The sequence below is a fragment of the Toxorhynchites rutilus genome, chromosome 1 (genome assembly GCF_029784135.1).
Source record: "Toxorhynchites rutilus septentrionalis strain SRP chromosome 1, ASM2978413v1, whole genome shotgun sequence".
Taxonomy (NCBI): Eukaryota; Metazoa; Arthropoda; class Insecta; order Diptera; family Culicidae; genus Toxorhynchites; species Toxorhynchites rutilus.
The window spans coordinates 15,315,876-15,335,587 of NC_073744.1; the positions used below are offsets into that span (position 1 = coordinate 15,315,876).

Sequence of the window (19,712 nt, forward strand, 5' to 3'; positions counted from 1 at the left end):
TCCTTCAACTTTATCTTTGACGCTCCTCCTTGAGCCGATACATGGTTAATCGCTCTAAAAATAAAGTCCATAATTGTGTGAACCAACCGATTTCCGGACATAGTTTTGTTGGCACTGTCGAGCAAAAATATTCGCTCAACACTTGCTGATGAATGTTATCAAATGTCTTTTTTTTTCAGTTCATTCATTTGTAAGGTATCAGCTTTGGGAAGCCGCAAAAAATGTCTTACAAACGACCTTAGCAATGGATACAAAAATTTCCTATCAGGCCTTTTGATATCCAACAGGTGGGACCAAGTTATGTCCGAGTCGCTCAATTTTTGCCCCATGAAATTATTATTTATATTCGACTTGAGTAGCCTAAATTCTTAACCCAAGCCTTTTCTATTACCTGTTTCAACGAATTGAGCATCAAATCATTAAGGTTTGGTAGCTTGACGAAATTTTGCGGGTTTATCAAGGCTGCAACTATGTTTCACCAGTTCAATATAGAATACGAGACAAATCACTTCCTAGCTGCATCCAATCCTTTTTCAGCTTCTTCTGCATCGATACCAACGCAAACATACTCAGGCTTCTTCATAAAGTCGAAAGATTTTGAAGACTTTATGAAGAAGCCTGACATCAAGGTCAGCATCAACGAATCGTTGCACGTAGCTCTCCAAGCATAAGTTACCCAACATGATCAATAATAACAGTCTGATCTCATTATAAAGTTCGCTAAATTGATAACTTTCTGATTGAAAGGAGTGATTGACATTATTGATGAGCGGTAGAACAAAGTTTAGGAACAGTATAATCGGTTTAGTCATAGGGTTGTTTAAATTAGTCAATATACGATTGGCAAATTGATTATGGTCATACATAACATGGAACGAAAAAAAAATACTTTAAGCTCTTCAAATCGCACAAGATTTCGCTTAATAACTGCCTCCAACGAAAGCCATCTCGTTGCGTTGCGTCCAATTTTTTTTATAAATCAAGCACTGTACTGCACTGTAATAAATTTAATATTCAAAATTGAGTTTCAAAAAATTCTGTAAATTCTGTATTTTTGCTGAAAATCTGTAATTCTGTATATACAGATTCTGTATCTGAAATTTGGCAAAAAATCTGTAAAATACAGAATACTCTGTATATGTGGCAACCCTGCTTGCTGGTGACATCGGTTCTGACGCAACGGGGTGTCGCAGATCGAATTCCAATGGATATTTTGAAACTTTAGGACAATATCTAAAGCGTTACATAAAGGTTTTTAAAATTCGAAAAATTGTCAAAATGACGGACATTTTTGTTAATAATGAATTATTTTTCATGTAATATCGCAGTTCAGAAGCTCATAAAAAATCGAAAAAAGAGATATCAAAAAACGGCTATATAACGCTTTAGATAATGCATTTCTACATGCTGATGAAAAATTTCAGCCAAATCGGTCGAGTAGATTCTGAGATATCTATACCACCAGTTGGAAAAAAATGGTTTCGAGAAAAACACGTTTAAAAATTCATTCACCATATTATATCCCTTGATGTAACCTTATACTTTTGGCTGTAAATTTCCAACGAAATTAAATATCGAAAAATCTTTTTAAGTCAACTTTTCTGAAATTCGATTTTTTTCCATTTTCCCAAACGATAACGATTTGGTAACGGTGTTTAATTTATTTAAAATTGGAAGTGAATATTTTTATCTATTTATTGAAAACAACTAAGGCCAAATATTTGTGGCTCTCAGCTTCTGCCACGGGAATTCTCCATGGTTCCATGTTATAAGAAGGCGAGACATAAATTAGGACATCCCTCGAAAATAATTGTGAAAAAGGCATATATATATATTAGGCTGTCAAAAAAGTCCTGCGGTATTTTTTTTGAATTTTCATTTGTTTATAAAATTAGTTACAATCATCTGTTTTAAGTCAAATATGCGCCGTTTTGTTCGATGACTTGTTCCCAACGAGATGCCAACTTCATAATACCCCTGTTATAGAAGCTCGCTTCCTTATTGGCAAAAAACTCGGATAGCCAATTTTCACAGGCCTCTTTTGTGGCTAACTTCTGACTACCTAGCTCGTTCGCCATGGACAAAAACAGGTGGTAGTCACTTGGTGCAAGGTCCGGACTATACGGCGGATGCAAAAGAACCTCCCATCTGAGCTCCCGGAGCTTCTGGCGCGTCACCAAAGAAGTGTGTGGCCTGGCGTTGTCCTGATGGAAGACAATGCGGCCTCTGTTTATCAAAGATGTGCATGAGTGCTACCTTCAAGCGGTCCAGTTGTTGGCAGTACAGGTCCGAATTGAGCGTTTGGCCATAGGGAAGCAACTCATAATAGATTATTCCTTGACAATCCCACCAAACACACAGCAGAACCTTCCTGGCCGTTAATGAGGGCTTGGCCACCGTCTGAGCCGCTTCAACGGGCTTCGACCACGACCGTTTGCGCTTCACGTTGTCGTAAGTGACCCACTTTTCATCGCCAGTCACCATCCGCTTCAGAAACGGGTCGATTTTGTTGCGATTCAGCAGCGATTCACATGCGTCGATACGGTTCCCTCTACACCAGAACGAAAACGTTGAAACCATCGTTGTGCGGTGGAAATGGAAACTGTATCGGGTCCATAAACTGCACAAATTTTATTGGCAGCTTGAGATGCCAATGATTTTTACGTGGATACCATCAACATCGTCAAATTCATAACTATGCCTACCAATGATACTAAAGCTAAGATTATGCTTCAAAACTTAACGTACGTAGAACTCATCATCTTAAGAGAACGGCTGATCAGATTTGAGTCGTCTATATATTGTTGTGTCTGTCTCCACTCAAATTAGAATGATAGAATGCTTTGAAGAATATTTTGAAAAAGGAAAATTAAAAAAAAGGGCATATGTACTGCAATGAAAAGTGAAATCGAAAAAAATGATTACGCATTTGTTCCACAATGATAAGTTTGTCCGATTGGAGTTAATTTAATTGAGTTATTTAGTTGAGTTTAAGTTATTTAATTGGAATTGATTTTGACTTCATTGATATTTACGTTTCGCCATTTTGTAAGTATTAATGGATTTTCAGGTGGAAAATGAAAATGAATCGCCAAAATGTGGTTATCAAATTCGAATAAAGATTGTCCGATTTGAGCTGAGATCCCTTCGTAGATCTATGTAATGGTGAGAAAAAAAATTTTTTTTTGAAAACTTTGAAGGAAAAAGGAAAAAAATGAGCATTTTGAAAATGCTCTCGAGCTTGGTAATCTGATAGAGTTAATTGCAAATTAGAGATTGATATTTATTTTCTATTATAAAATTTTAGACTTTAAAATTCATTCGTGTCTAGCAGTAACACATGCCAATTGAAAGATTGATCAATTAATTTTCTGGAATTCAAGCCACGAGCGTTCGAACGTGAATGTTCAGAAGTATTCATATCAAAAAATCAATTTTGGGCAGGACAAAGTTAGCCGGGTCAGCTAAATGAACTTTAAATTTAACCCTTTGCGGTGGTCTTAAATTTCGACATGTATGTCGTACTGATCGCAATTATTTTTACTTGAAGAAGTATGTATAACTTTTTCAGATGAATAAGATTTCTTTTGTTTTTGTAAACTTTTAATAAGTATTTACTAAACAATGTTTTTATGTTTATGATTAACACGTTGAGTGCCATGGTTTTATAGCCACTTTATGGAAATTTTTAAACGTATTGGGGCCATCGTTTCTTATCGTAGTAAAAGGTATTTTTGTTCGAAAGGGAATGCTTATAAGCTTGTATGCTTATATTAGTTACCTTTATTATCATATGTTATACTGTCAGTGTCCGGTGACTGACGCAGCCTGAGCGAAAACGTGGCAGTCAACGTGTTAAAAAATATTTGGTATAATTCTTTTGCGTGTGATATCTGTCGCATTTATCACCGAAATAATCAGTTTGTCGCCTTTCGTCTTTTATCTTTCTGTTTGGACCTACAAAACAATGCTCTTTACATCTATACAGTGCCGTAATACATGGATTTTTCCATTAATCCTTTCCCCGAGCACGGATGACAACTTTTGTTTATACTGAGTACCGTTATCTATTATTCATAGTAGCACCGTTTTGGTTCGTGGATAAGTTCATAAGACATAAAAAGTCGGTTAAAAAAAGTGTGTACTGATACATTGTTGCATAAATTTTAATATTAGTATACTTCTTTGCCGTGGTGGCTTAGAGCAGACAAATGACCGCAAATAGTTAATACAGATTTCCTGAGAAAAAACACAGATTTTATTATGGCAACCCTGTCTATGACAATGAATAAAACTTTATGTTTCTTTAAATAAGCAATTCAATAATGGTGAAATATCAAGCATTATCTAAACATGCTAGATTCCTCGTTTTCATTGATTCGATTTGTGCTTCTCAAATTGTACCGACCAAAAAGAGCAACCACAGTAACAGCGGAATACAGTTTCCCCAACACAGACTTCAAAACCAAGGAGTACTGTACTGGATTCCTGGCCATTGCGGTATAGAGGGCATAGAGAGCGAGCAGATGAACTAGCCAGGAACGGCTCAAACTCACCATTCACTGGTCCAGAACCATTCTGTGGACTCTCCGACTGTGTGTTGAAAAGCGAGTTGAAAAAATGGGAAGACCGGGAAGTGACAGCCAATTGGATGGCTGCAGGCGAAAAAAATTATTACGCCGAGTATTAAAATTACTCAACAACTGCTAAGCCTTAATAAGAAAGACTTCAGCACATTCACTGGTCTTGTAACAGGACACTGTCCGAGTAAATACCATCTTAACAACATTGATTTAGCACAAGATGATATTTGTCGCTTTTGTAATGCCGAAAGCGAAACCTCGGAACATTTGCTCTGTAACTGCGGAGCTCTAACTAGACGCAGACTTCAACACCTTGATAAAACTATTCTGCAGCCCAAGGAAATCTGGTCTGCGTCGCCGATCAGGATTATAAATTTTATCAAACAGATCATTCTCGCTATAGCTTTCAGTCTACTCCTTCATCAATAAGTAGTAGATAAGCTTGAAGTGTAGTATAAAAAAAAGGGGTATACCACAATAGTTCAAACTAATGGACGCAGTGGTTCACACCCAACAGGGGGAAAAAAAAGGAGTCTGGAGAAATCAAAATTGAAAATACATGCAAGCCGGGCACTTATGTTTCCATATGCATACAGTGTCGGACAAAACATTAAGACCACTGCTGAAGCAAAAAAAAAAAGGAAGTGACAAAACTTTGAGAAAATATAATCCAATCCAGTGCTTCGATCCATCTATTTATTTATTTCATTGTTCGAAGAAATTTATAACATCTGTAGTTAAAACAATAGTCATTCATGGAGAATGCGTTTTAAGCATACTCAACAACTGAAATGAAGTGACATAATTTTTGACCAGTTCCTCGTTTCGGCTGTTTCGAGTGTTGTTTCGATTGATTGATTTTTGAAGACAATTGATTGATTGTTTCTTGATGGCATTTTGTGTTTTCAGATTCTGGTAAGTATTTATCGTGTAAACAAGTATGTAAGATTCCAATTCTCGAATTCTCGTTGCAATCAGCGCAATATGTCCAAGGCAGGCATTATCCAACGCGAAATCGCAGAGTACTTAGGACGATTCAAAACCTAAAAAACCTGTTAAAACCTGTTTCATTCCCTCCACGACCGCAAAAAATCGGAAACAACTGGACGTCCAAGGAAAACGACCGCGAAGGATGACTCTGCCATAAAGCGAACCTCCTAGAAAGATTCCTTCAAAGCTTCGAAAAAGATCCGGAACGAACTGAACTTCATGAGTTCCAGAACAGTTCAGTAGCGACTATTGGAATAGGGGTTAGGCGGTAAAAACAGGGTGGAAATTCAGCTAGGCACCTTCTTTTTACTCGAAAGTTGCCAGGTAACTTGGCCTTAGCTTTTTTAAGCTCAACGCGTGCACAGGACTAGATCGATGGATTGAAGAAATGTTTTGAAGCTAAATTTTGAATGTTGAATGAAGAAATCCATGGAATCCGAGGCAGCCAAACTGTGAGCTCACGAATATAGGTAGCTGCGGTTTGCATGTTGTGCACAATTCATTCAAAGAAGGAATGAAAGGATATTGTTTGTGTTTGGAAAATTGATGATTTTCTTCAGTGCTTGTACAGCCTATTTAAGAACGTTCCGTTAAGACTTGCGAAGCAGGTACGCTTCAACTACTGGATCGGCAAATTACTCCTGAAGTTTTGGAGAGTAAGATGGATCGAAAACCAACCGGTGGTAGGAAGAGTCCTGGACATGCTGCCGTACCTTAAAATCTACGTAGCCGCAGTCAAAGCACAAAATGAACGTAAGTACAAAGATACGCATCCAGTTTTCCGTAGGAGCTTTGCTGCTGTTTTCACAGCCAGTACCTTTAGAGTAGTTGCAGAGGCTGTTGAGCATACATTAACGGGGGCTACATCAAGCATTTTATTAACAAAGATGCAAAAGTCTGTGTCATCGGCTAGCTTTACAATAAATAAATAACCTTGATTATTTTTCCTACTAAAGCACAGTAAATGCGAATCTCTATGTGACTACCATCAACATCATCAAATTCATAATAACTATACCAATAAATGACACATAAGTTTAATACAGATTGTGTGACAAAATACTGAGATAAAAATATTTTTTGAGACCGAAAACACCGATTTTATTATGACAACCCTGGCATGGAGGAGGGTGCTGTTTTTTGGTACGGGGAAGAAGCTTTTCACGGTATGAATTTCATGTTTTTAATTTTTTACTATGTATTTTAAAACCGGTCTTAATTTTTGCGTCGTTTTAGTTGTTTTGTTTGCTTAAAATGCATTTTTAATGAATGACTATAGTTTTAACTACAGATGTTATAAATTTCATCGAACAATGCAAATAAATTATTATAAATAGATTGAAGCACTAGATTGGATCATTTTTTCTCAAAGTTTTGTCAGTTTCATTCTTTGCTTGAGCAGTGGTCTTAATATTCCCAGCAAACATTAAATCGTATAATTTTGCACGTGCCAAGTCTTACAAGAAATCCGAATAAATCATAATCGCATATAATATCAATCAAAGTATGTGTCGTGTATATTTGAAATCGTATAAAATGCAAAAACTCGATTTTATATACCATTATCAAATTAAGTCACAATTCGGTATAACAAACATCAATTTTATGATGTACATTGTCATAAAATATATTTAATCCGCATCATATGCGTATATTACGCTGATGCAGTTTGTGTGTCGTATAAGCGTATAATCTGAATCGATTCAGTACTGTAGTAAATCGTGTTGCATGCTGAAGAAAATCATGAAACAGTAAATCATATTAGATCCTAATAAAGAACATATTACATCATATTGAAATGTCAATGAAATGCTGATGCACTCGAAAGTTTTAACTGCTGTTGAATTAAATTTCAGATAGCTGGTGGATGATAATCCAGACGACCGGAGTTCGAACCCACATCGCAGCAGTTTTCACCAAATATTAATATGTACCATTTTAACCATCATATTCCACTCCCAACACTAGTCAATCAAACAATTATTATTTCTACAAACATAAATACTCATATATAAAAATGGCGATTCGGGAGGCTATAATAAACATTTCACGAAAATATTTTGCGCCATTTGTTTTTTTCTATGTCTGTAATAAATCGTATAGGAGTATGGCAAAAGTCGTATTTGGTGCTTTGAAAATTCATGAATATATTCATATTAGATCGCAATTCAATTTCAACATAATCGCTATTATAGCCGGTCAAAGTTGCATATTCATCCAAACAAATTCGGTAAGCATTTTCCATGTATGTATATGGCCTCCACTTTTGCATGCATATGCCAGTTAGGCGCTATATATACGCTTGTTATGCGATTTAATGTTTACTAGAGGGTTTTGTCCGAAACTGTATGTATTCGATTATGCGGAAACATATAGCCCAGTTGCCAAGTTAGACGACTCTTTGCAGGGAGTGCGGGGGATGCGGACCGCCCCGAGTAGACGATTCTAGGGGTGCAGAAGGAGCCGGAAAAATATGAATAAATTGAAGAAATTTGAGTTCCGACGGGGGTGCGAATGACTCTTCCGCCCGGGTACGAAAGCTTCACTTGATGTCCACAAAATGGACAAAACACCTGCTTTTTTAAACGGTGTGACTTTGGAGGGAATTGTTCTATTTTAGCCTGAAGGTTGCGAGCCATTCACTGTGTCCAGCGCTTAAAATCTTGGGAATTGGGTGGAAGTTCTGAGATATACATTCTCGAAGTCCATTCGGCCTAATCAGCAGACCTCTTTCACAGTGCATCTGCCGTTTCGAAGAGTCGTTTTATCTCACCAAAATTATGGCATTAGTCTTTCGATTATCACCTTCACTCTACAGAATGAGAACATACAACAATGAACCGACAACGTTGCTGGGCCAACGAGATCATTATTCGTAGTTATGTTGGATCTTTTCTATAAACTTTATACAAACATCACACAAATAAATCAATGCTCGTGCTCTCCTCAAAACCTTTGTCTTTTGATTATGTACGAAATGCGTTTCGTTTTCATTCAACCTTCTTCCGTTAATTCGTAAACTAATACATCAGAATTGAGTCTAATTATTTTCGGGGAAATGACCTCGCTTCAGCAGGATGACGGATGAACCCGTGTAAAGTATCGCGCTCAGCGACTAACCGTTATAGAAAAAAGCGAATTAAGTCTATATTTATTCGCCCATCGTCTTAACCGCCGTAGCGCATCGCACATGCACATATACTGACAGCGGGTGCACTTCCCCAATATGTTATGTGCCACTACTCTATACCGCATACTAACAGCTACTATCCAAGGCAAATAGCGCGTGTCAAGATCTATACTTGAGACTTGGCTTTAAAAATAGTACAGAAACTAGTTTTCCAGGTTAATGTCAGACGCATACAATGTTGATCGCGTGGAATAGAGGTTTTTGAACTTTCTACTAGAATATTGATTCCAAATTTATATTTATCTGTTTTCAATATTATTTCAATTAACTATACAAAAGATATTTCATTGACCCTGACGTAAATACCAATTGAATCTCAACCTGAGCGTTCCAAAACAAACCCCTTTTCACTCCGCACCGCATGGCAATACGTTTCTGTCCGAATCTTTCACCTGATCTTTCGATGCACACCATCTCTCGATGCACGATCATGACGCACAGTGTCACGATCACTAGGATCTCTCGGCTTCGGCGCAATCGACGAAGGTCGTGAGAGATGTGCACTAGAGAGCTTGCAAAGCTACCCCATCGATAAATACTCAATCCGCAATTACTTGATGTCCCGCGGTCCTCGAAGCAAGATATACCTTATAGCAAATCCTTCCGATCCACTGGGGCAACAGTACACCGTTGTCGGGATCATCTGTCCAATTTGTGTGCTTCCACCGTTGAATCTATTCCGTAAAGGTAAGCCGCCAGCAAGCGTCCCACGTTTGAGTTTACAGTGCGCCGGGGTTTTTGTGTTGTCCACAATGGCGGATACTTTGCCATTTAGTTGCAAAGCACTCGAAGATAGTGGTTGCCATAATTATGCAACGAATGAAAATGATCAAGGAATCAATTTTGTGTGAAAAGGAATGATAATCAACGTGAAAATTATATTATATCACAAATTGGAAAAGATGTCCAAGGGATACAATAGAAAGAAGCGACAACAGTTGATGCACAATTTGCAGTGCATCGATTGCATAACAAAAACATTTTGACGTTGCATAATCAGTTATGGATAATAAGGAACCCCAATTATAGTTGTTCGAAGGCATTGCTTATCATTTGCTTCCATTCCAGCACACCACTGACCAACAGCAACCATGCCGGGACTAGCAGATCCAGTTGCCTTCTTGAAGGATTTTGCCGCCGGTGGTATCTCAGCGGCCATCTCCAAAACCGCTGTGGCACCAATCGAGCGCGTCAAGCTGCTGCTTCAGGTTCAGCATATCTCCAAACAGATCGCCGAAGCCGACCGCTACAAGGGTATGGTCGATTGTTTCGTGCGCATCCCCCGCGAGCAAGGCGTTACCGCTTACTGGCGTGGTAACATGGCAAACGTTATCCGGTACTTCCCGACCCAGGCGCTGAATTTCGCCTTCAAGGACAAGTACAAGCAGGTCTTCCTCGGTGGTGTCGATAAAAACACCCAATTTATGCGCTACTTCGTCGGTAACCTGGCTTCCGGTGGTATGGCTGGTGCCACCTCGTTGTGCTTCGTCTACCCCCTCGATTTCGCCCGAACCCGGTTTGTTCTGCAATCCAACTGGGACTCGTACAGATTTTTCATTGAATTATTCCATTTAACAATTGCAGTCTGGCCGCCGATGTCGGTAAGGGAGGCGGCGAGCGAGAGTTCAAGGGTCTGGGTGATTGTCTCACCAAAATCTTCCGTTCTGACGGTCTTGTCGGTCTGTACCGAGGTTTCGGAGTATCTGTTCAGGGTAAGATATGGGTACCATAGCAGTGACGAGTGTCGTATGCTAACCAGTTGGAATGTATTTTCGTTCAGGTATCATCATCTACCGAGCTGCCTATTTCGGCTTCTACGACACTGCTCGTGGCATGCTGCCGAATCCAAAGACCACTCCATTCTACGTCAGTTGGGCTATTGCTCAGGTCAGTTCGAAAAAGACCCTCTCTCATATCTACAAACAATGTTTACTCACGCTTTATATCGTATTTTACCCGCAGGTCGTCACCACCGTTGCCGGCATCGTATCGTATCCCTTTGATACCGTCCGCCGTCGTATGATGATGCAATCGGGTCGTGCAAAGTCCGAGATGGTTTACAAGGGCACTCTTCACTGCTGGGCAACTATCGCCAAACAAGAGGGCAGTGGCGCCTTCTTCAAAGGTGCCTTCTCCAATGTCCTCCGTGGTACCGGTGGTGCTTTCGTACTTGTGCTGTACGATGAAATCAAGAAACTGCTATAAGTTCCCTTCAGCAATATCCCTAAGGTCCTGCTTTTAATGCCTAATAAATTTACCTTAACCCTCCCTTCCGCATTCTACATCTAATACGATCCAATCCCAAAAACACCTAACTCGTCGATTATCATGATCCGTTTCCGTCCCTCTCCTTTCCAAACACCACTATATTCCTTTTCCTCCGAAGGGTTTCCAGAGCGCGCGCGGTTGTGTTCGAAGAACCGCGTGGTATGTATATATATGTACAAAACAACTTGCAAACAGTGAAGATCGAAGTGATGTAGCGAAACGATGCAAAAGTGCGAAGTAAAGTTATAAGAAAAGTAACGGATAAATATCTCGAACTGAGAGACGACAGAAAAATGAAGTTTTTGATTATTCCTCCCCCACTATCTACTATTTAACGGTACGAACTTGAGATAGGTGTGCAGTAGTAAGTCTGTTAAAAAAGAAAAGCGATAAAAGTTAAGACGATCGACAAAACAAAAACTGCGGTGCTCGTGTTCAACTTGGAACGGATCGAGCACGGTGGTTTTCAATCGAAATAATGGTGGCGTCCGTAAATGTTGGATCTTTTCAGACGATAAAATGAATGAATTGTTACAAATAAAACTGTGGGTTATCAGTTACGTGTCTCTATAATGCTCATCGTTTATCTATGTCCACGATATCATCACATTGGAACACGTCCATAGAAGTGAAGCACTAAAAAACTCATGAAAAGTCCCCGTCATTTGTAATTCAAAAGTCCCTAACCGTTTGTGACGTGATTTTTGCACATAATGGACAGGGAGTTTTTTTTCAAGACTTTCCTTACTACTCATACAGGAATGTTAGAACCCATTCTTTTTTAGAGAGAAAGAATCGACAATCGCATTCGTAACTTTTATCAACTTTTTTCCATTCAATTTGTGGACTTATTGCCAAAATAACTGTCTCCTGAGACTGCTCGCGCCAGAGAACGGGCTTCGCAATAAGGTGGAGGAATTTACAATGACCTCTCACGATTTTTCTTTTAATGCAAGCAGGATAACATGCAAGGACTGTGAGCGATTCTATTTGAATTCGGTGTTCGATATTTGTTTATTGTATGTTTTGATTTGGCTCAAATTTTGTTAGCCTTACTTTTGAGAAGGGCCTAAAGAACTATTGCTTCGAAATTGCTTGAAAAAGTCACAGATGGGTTGTGTCCGAGACACGACCGCATAGTTGACGTAATACATCGTTAAACTCTTTGATGATTTGGTGGCCCTAAAAGGGCCGTTTTGTTTGGTTGTTGGGTATTGTTTGTTCACTCCACCAAGTGTTTGCCGAGTGATGATGACAGAAGGATGGTAAACAGTCGTTGGATAGTGCGTATCAGATAAAAGATACCGAAGTGGAACGAGATATGATGAAAACCGCCCTCTGTAATCCCAGACGAGGTGCCTCCTGTGATATGTATGGATGAAATAAAGAAAAAAAAACTCATCAATGAGATATAAGATAATTACAAATACCGAACACAATTATCAATTTTTCTTATCAGTAAAAACATGTTACTTTAATATAGAGAAAACATATTTGAAATGGAGAAGGTAATTTTCTTTTATAATTTCTACTTCATGAGTGTTTATTCAATCCAATGCGAATTTTAATTGGACTAGCAACACCTGATACTATAAGTAGATATGGGAAATCACTTTTTCTAATATTTCTTCACTTTTCCACTTTCCTTGGGTGAAAAGGAACACAACAAAATAGACAGCTTAAACCCAAACGACCCGTTCTCGAGTGGGAAATTGAAATAAATCGTTTTATATATCAAATCATTTCTAACACAACTGCTATTACACTTGACAAAAAAATTAGAGGAACAGAGCGCGGAGTCGGATATTTTAAGTGATTTTTGACATGCTGTATCTTTGTGAAAAATCAACGCAAATCGATGGGAGGCGCATCATCTTGAAGCTACAACTTCCACGGATTAGAATATTTTATGTACATATTTTTATCTTGGTAAGTTTTGGTGTAGTGGGCAACAATAACGGGAAGAAATTTAAAATCGATTTTTCTTTGTTTTTTCCAAGAATATTCTGGACAAACCCAATTTTTTGCCAACCATCTCAACAGCAAATCCAATTAACCTCATCCGTCAGCTTTTATTTGGTTCCAAGAACGTTCCTGTAGGACCTTCCCACACAGATATATTTCAGTATGAATGTAAAATTACCCCTTCGTCTTTGATGACGAATAATTCAATAAACAACCATCGCATCGCGAATTGAAAGGCAGTTTTAAAAACTTCAGTAAATGCTGCACAAGGATAATTTTTTACTTTGCCGGAAAAAAATATTGAAATTTTCTGCATCGATTTCAAGAAAGTGCCAAAAACAGGATTTTTATAGTGTTTTACAAAATCCACTGTAGTTCTGCAAATATCGCAGGTAGTTATAATGTTTGCAGGCAAATTTTTAGCCTAGTGTATTCCCTAAACATCCGTGAACGTTTCATGTTGATACGTTACGCCGTTTTTTCTAGTCGATTTTTCAAAGTTTGGAGTAAATTAGAGGAGCATTTAATCGCAAATCGTACCAGAAGTATAGAATAATTTATCTATCCCTGTGCAGAATTTATTGGAGTTTTCAAAACTGCCTTTCGATTTGCGGTGCTATGGTTGTTTATTGAATTACTCATCATCATAGACGAAGGGGTAATTTTTCATTCAAACTGAAATATCTCTGTTTGAGAAGGTCCTACAGGAACGTTCTTGGAACCAAATAAAAGCTGATTGATAAGGTTGATTGGGTTTGCTGTTGAGTTGGTTGGCAAAAAATTGGGCTTGTCCAGAATATTCTTGAAAAAATATAGAAAAAACGATTTTTCATTTCTTCCCGAAATTGTTGCCCACTACAGCTACACACACCAAGGTAAAAATATGTACGTAAAATATTATAATACCTGTGCATCCCATCGATATGCGTTGATTTTTCACGAAGATACAGCATGTCAAAAATCACTTGGAATTTCGGACTTCGCATTCTGTTCCTCTAATTTTTTTGTCGAGTGTATATACAATTTTACACTTACACCTGCGCTAAATTTTTCACAATACACGATCGGTCATTGATATGAAATTTCACGAAGCAACCAACATTTAAGTTCCAAATTTATATTTTACTAGCTAACCCGGCAAACTTCGTCCCGCTCATTTACTTGATTAATTCTCGAGTAATGCAGAAATTTGTGTTTTATTTGTATGGCAGCCACCCCTAAGAGAGGGGGAGGGGTATCTAACCACCATAGAAACATTCATTGCACCCTAAAGTTTCCATATGCCTAATTTGGTTTAATTTGCTTGATTAATTCTCGGGTAATGCAAAAATTTGTGTTTCATTTGTACGGCAGCCCCCTCTAAGAGAGGGGGAAGGAGTATCTTAACACCATAGAAACATTTATTGCATCCTAAAACCTCCACATGCCAAATTTGGTATCATTTGCTTGATTAATTCTCGAGTAATGCAGAAATTTGTGTTTCATTTGTATGGCAGCCCCCCCCCTTTGAGTGGGGGAAGGACCGTCTAACCATCATAGAAACATTTTTTGCACCCTAAAACTTTCACATGCCAACTTTGGTTTCGTTTGATTGATTAATTTCCGAGTAATGCAAAAAATTGTGTTTCATTTGTATGGCAGCCCCCTCTAAGAGAGGGGGAAGGAGTATCTTATCACCATAGAAACATTTATTGCACCCTAAAACTTTCACATGCCAACTTTGGTTTCGTTTGCTTGGTTAATTTCCGAGTAATGCAGAAATTTGTGTTTCATTTGTATGGCAGCCCCCCTTAGAGAGGGGGGAGGGGTCTCAAAATATCACGAAAAGCTTCCCCGGCCCCAAAAACCCCTACCCCTAGTCTATAAGAATCAGACAGACAGACAGACATCACTCCATTTTTATATATATAGATAGATTTGCTAGGAATAATCGTATCACTCACCATACTTGCAATATAAAAATGCTCCCCCACTGGCATATATTTGCAATGCCGATTTCCCCAGGCACCTTGATTTAGAAATCTCTATTAGGGAACACATTTCGGTGGGAACAAAAGCTCCCCCTACTTTCATGTATTTGCAATTCCGATTTCCCCCAGGCAGCTTGGTTTTGATGTCTCTGTTAAGGAACACATTTCGGTGGGAGCAAAAGCTCCCCCTACTTTTATGTAATGGCAATGCCGATTTCCCCAGGCAGCTTCGTTTGGTGTCTCTGTTAGGGACCCGTCGCATGTGTCGTCATAGGGTTGAGATTTTTCAATTGTTCGCTAGTTAGTTTCATGAAAGTAAGATATTTCCTCAATATAAAAAATCTTTATGAAGTGCCGAAATCGATTGACGCAAAAATTTCATCAATCCATCATGAAATGACTGAGCAATAAGCGTTTGAAATTGGACAATTTTCACGATGTGCTCGATTTTCAATTTTCAATATGTACCCCAATATGTTCCCGAAAGACGTAATCCTACGTCAAAATGTTCGATTTTTCACCTTTCTTTTTCTAATAATGAAAAATGTACTAGGGTAAATGATCTTGGTTTGTCCGATTTGGGGTGTTTTTACGCAACTAGTAAATGCAAATCGATTTTTCTTCGTGAAAATCATAATCGATACGAGTTTGGGTTTGTTGAAAAGCCCCAAGTCTCTAGTTGCTAATACTACCATAAGGCGTTGAAATTATTCAAATGCTTATGTTTTTTCACGATTTTCCTCAAAGAGGAATTATGAACATGGTTTGACCATTTCTGATCATGGTTTGTCCGGCTTTAGAAATCACCATTTCTGAATGAAAACATTCGAATTCTCAAGTAGATGTTGCATTTATCATTGCTTGAGCTTACTGTCAACATATTGATCCATTCATAATTTAGACTTTCTTCAGAATATTGCATTTCCTTGGGCTTTTTAAAAGTGTTCACCTCAACACACTCAACATAGAGAAACTTTATTTCTGCTATGCACGAAGGACACAATAAATAAACTGCAGCGCGCCAAGCGGTTGCCATAGAAATCATGTGGACAAAATAACATTATTGAATTGGACAACTCATGATCAGAATTGAGTTCATCAAAATGCGTTAATTTAATGGTTTTACTATGTAAATCTGATACTAATGGTGTGCAAGAATGATGTTTACAATATTTGTAAGTGTTATAATCCAGAAAAGGTCTGAATACGTGCGAAATAATTATCTGGTGATCGATTAAAAGTAAGCTCGAGTGAGGGGCGCATTGACACCAATAGATGGTGTATTTTATAATCCTTTAAAACATATGATTCCGTAAAAATATACTATAAAATTACTGTAAATCATGAAAAAGACAATTTCATTTATATGTTTTGAAACATTCGAATACCTGATTTGACAAAGGTGTGCTGAATTAGAGCATTCAAAAAAGTGGACAAACAATGATCATATTTTCGACTGGACAAACCAAAATCATTTACCTTATTTTCAATTTTCATAGTAAAAACCGCTTACTATCTCGAACTACAATAAGTTGAGCTGCATTAATCTTCGAAGAACGGGAGCTTCAGTGGTAAGTGGACACAGGAAATGGGCATGTTTCTTAGGATGACCACATTACCCCCCGTTTCCCCTACACACCTGATTCCTATCCACTCACGGACTCGCAATACAAATTTCTTGCAAATACAAAATTATGAATAAACCTTACTTCGGTTTTATCACTTCGCCTCTAAATTTTTTTACTTATATTTTCCGTGTAACTTATTTCCAGTCTGTGTGATAGTCGATGCTGCCAGGAAATGGATTCCTCTGGCAGTCATCATTTCAATTGACCGGTACCTTAACTGTTGCTCTCTTTTACTTTTCTCGGTCAGCACTCTCAATCAAATTTTTCTTCCTCTATCTATTTAGAGGAAGTGGGGGCATAGTGGTCACCCTAAGGAATATGCCTACTTCCGGCGTCCATATACCGCTTTAATTCGCCTTTTTCGAAGAATATGATAGTTCAACTCATTGTTGTTCAAGATAGCAAACGGCTTTTCTTATAAAAATTCAAAATAGTCATTAGAAAAATAGGTGAAAAATCGAATTTTTTTTTTGCTTGGAGGTAAAGTGGTCACTTTTACATATCAAGCTAAATGGGATAGATTTATGCGTTTTTTTCGTCCAAGTTTGTTCAAATCATATTTGATATAGTAGGTACATGTATGAAATAAGCTTGGCCTATTTACCTATAGTCGCAATTTAAAGTTTCTCATGCATACAAAAACATAGTAGGAAACACATAACGTTACGCATAATGAGGCTTGGTTTAGTTGGAGTGGCATATTTATCCAGGGTCAAAGCCACAAAAGGATCTTCTTCAAGAGCAGAACGTGATGCGGTATATCAGCTTTATTGAACAGAACATTGTGAGTCGTTATTCACCTATGACCACTTTGCCCCCAAACATCAAAGTAATTTCTATGCGAATTAATCGCTGAGATTAAACAAAATATCTGTTCACCTCTCCTAGAATATGTGAACAGTCGTCCAAACTGATGATTTGTCCAATATATCAGATTGAATAAATTAAATTTCACGAGAAATTCCTTAGATACCATGCGCATAGACAGCTCTAGTGAAGTACAGGGCGACTCAAAAGTCATTAAATGCCTCAAACATAAGGTGATTATCAATACGGCATCTATAGTCAATAGTTTCTGTACCAAAGAAGTAGGTGACCACTTTGCCACCCATGACCAATTTGCCCCCACTACCCCTACTATTGTTCATTCCTTTCTCTATCTCTTTTTCCGCGCGACACTCACTCTCTTTTCCAGCTTTCATATGTTCGTGTACTGGCTCAACCTAATCCTTAACACTTAGTAAGTATTTTATGGCACATTTTCCTACACACATATTATATTTTGCATAAATGAACATTACGAATAACCGAATAAATAATATTTACAGTACAAACGGTGACAAAGCTTGGACCAAACAATAAGTTTTGTTTGTGTTTTCCGGGAGATTACATATAAAAATCGCTTTATGAAGAAAAGTGAGAACTGCCACAAAAGTACCATGCGACAACTATGCGTAGAACGGCAGTCTACATCTGGAATTTTTCTGAAAAATTACTGGAAAATCTGGAAATATCCGTGCTTTTTGGGCTTTCAGTTGACACCCTGTTTTTAAAAGCATAAAATGAAAAGCAAACAAAATTAGAATGGGATATGAGTTAATGCAATAATTTTCTTACTTTTTTCCATCACAAAATATGAATGAAGAGGTACAGTCAATGTCTACGATTAAACGCTTAACCCTTAACTTTTGACCATAATGTGTCAAACGCGAAAACGCGATTGAAACTGTATATACAGCTTTATTTTGAGTTTCATATTGAAATAAAATGATAATATAATTATGATATGAATGACTGCCGTGTAAAAGTGACGTAAGCTTCTGTAAAGCAGAAAGTGGCTGTCGTATATACACGGCACTCGTCGCAAAGTGGTTAACCCTTTCGATATGAGCGTCGAACGATATCAGGGTGATACTGCGCATTGATCACACCAGCGCGATATGCATTCCTCTCGGGGCAGAGCTCCGGAGCACACTGCCGTAGTGAAAGGGTTAAACCTCAGCTACGCAAGCGCCTCTCGAATAATCCTTTTATTATAACGAAATTTCACCATGACGTTCATAGATCTGCAGTAGAATGTCCAATCCATTATTCATGTTCAAGAAATTTTAGTATTTTGTCTGGAAACCCACTAAACGGTGTGTCACATCAAATTGCATCACGGAAAAAACGCTGTAGAAATTCGCCCAGTCGACCGATCCTTTTGAAAATTTTAGACAGTAAAATAAACTATTAAACAACTTTTGGCATTTTCTTTTTATTCATACTTCGAGCCCAAGCCCGTATGCTCGCACCTTCCTCTTTACCCCGTCCATAAGGTTCTGTACAACGTCAGGTTGTAGTTTTATTTAACAGAAATCCATTTTCTCTTGAAGTCCGCCTCCGATTTGACAACTTTTGGGTTCTTCCGGAGGGCCTGCTTCATAATCGCCCAATATTTCTCTTTTGGGCGAAGCTCCGGCGCGTTGGGCGGGTTCATTTCCTTTGGCACGAAGGTGACCCCGTTGGCTTCGTACCACTCCAACACGTCCTTTGAATAGTGGCACGAAGCGAGATCCGGCCAGAAGATGGTTGGGCCCTCGTGCTGCTTCAATAGTGGTAGTAAGCGCTTCTGTAGGCACTCCTTAAGGTAAACCTGCCCGTTTACCGTGCCGGTCATCACGAAGGGGGCGCTCCGCTTTCCGCAAGAGCAGATCGCTTGCCACACCATGTACTTTTTGGCAAACTTGGATAGTTTCTGCTTGCGAATCTCCTCCGGAACGCTGAATTTGTCCTCTGCGGAGAAGAACAACAGGCCCGGCAGCTGACGAAAGTCCGCTTTGACGTTGGTTTCGTCGTCCATTACCAGGCAATGCGGTTTCGTCAGCATTTCGGTGTACAGCTTCCGGGCTCGCGTCTTCCCCACCATGTTTTGCCTTTCGTCGCGGTTAGGAGCCTTCTGAACCTTGTATGTACGCAGGCCCTCCCGCTGCTTGGTCCGCTGGACGAATGAACTTGACAAATTCAGCTTATTGGCGACATCCCAGACCGAACTTCTCGGATCACGTCTAAACTGCTTAACTACGCGCTTGTGATCTTTTTCACTGACGGAGCATCCATTTTTGCCGTTCTTCACCTT

The 19,712-nt window shown here is 38.7% G+C and overlaps 1 protein-coding gene across 1 annotated transcript; it reads left to right on the plus strand.

Annotated features, from left to right (window-relative positions):
• Window positions 1-9,289: 9,289 nt before the first annotated feature.
• On the plus strand, window positions 9,290-11,325 carry LOC129768848 (ADP,ATP carrier protein 2). Its single transcript, XM_055770787.1, has 5 exons — window positions 9,290-9,450; window positions 9,832-10,279; window positions 10,348-10,475; window positions 10,544-10,650; window positions 10,726-11,325. The coding sequence occupies exons 2-5, from the start codon at window positions 9,855-9,857 to the stop codon at window positions 10,966-10,968; spliced, it is 903 nt and encodes a 300-aa protein (XP_055626762.1). The 5' UTR covers window positions 9,290-9,450; window positions 9,832-9,854; the 3' UTR covers window positions 10,969-11,325.
• The last annotated feature ends 8,387 nt before the right edge of the window (window positions 11,326-19,712 follow it).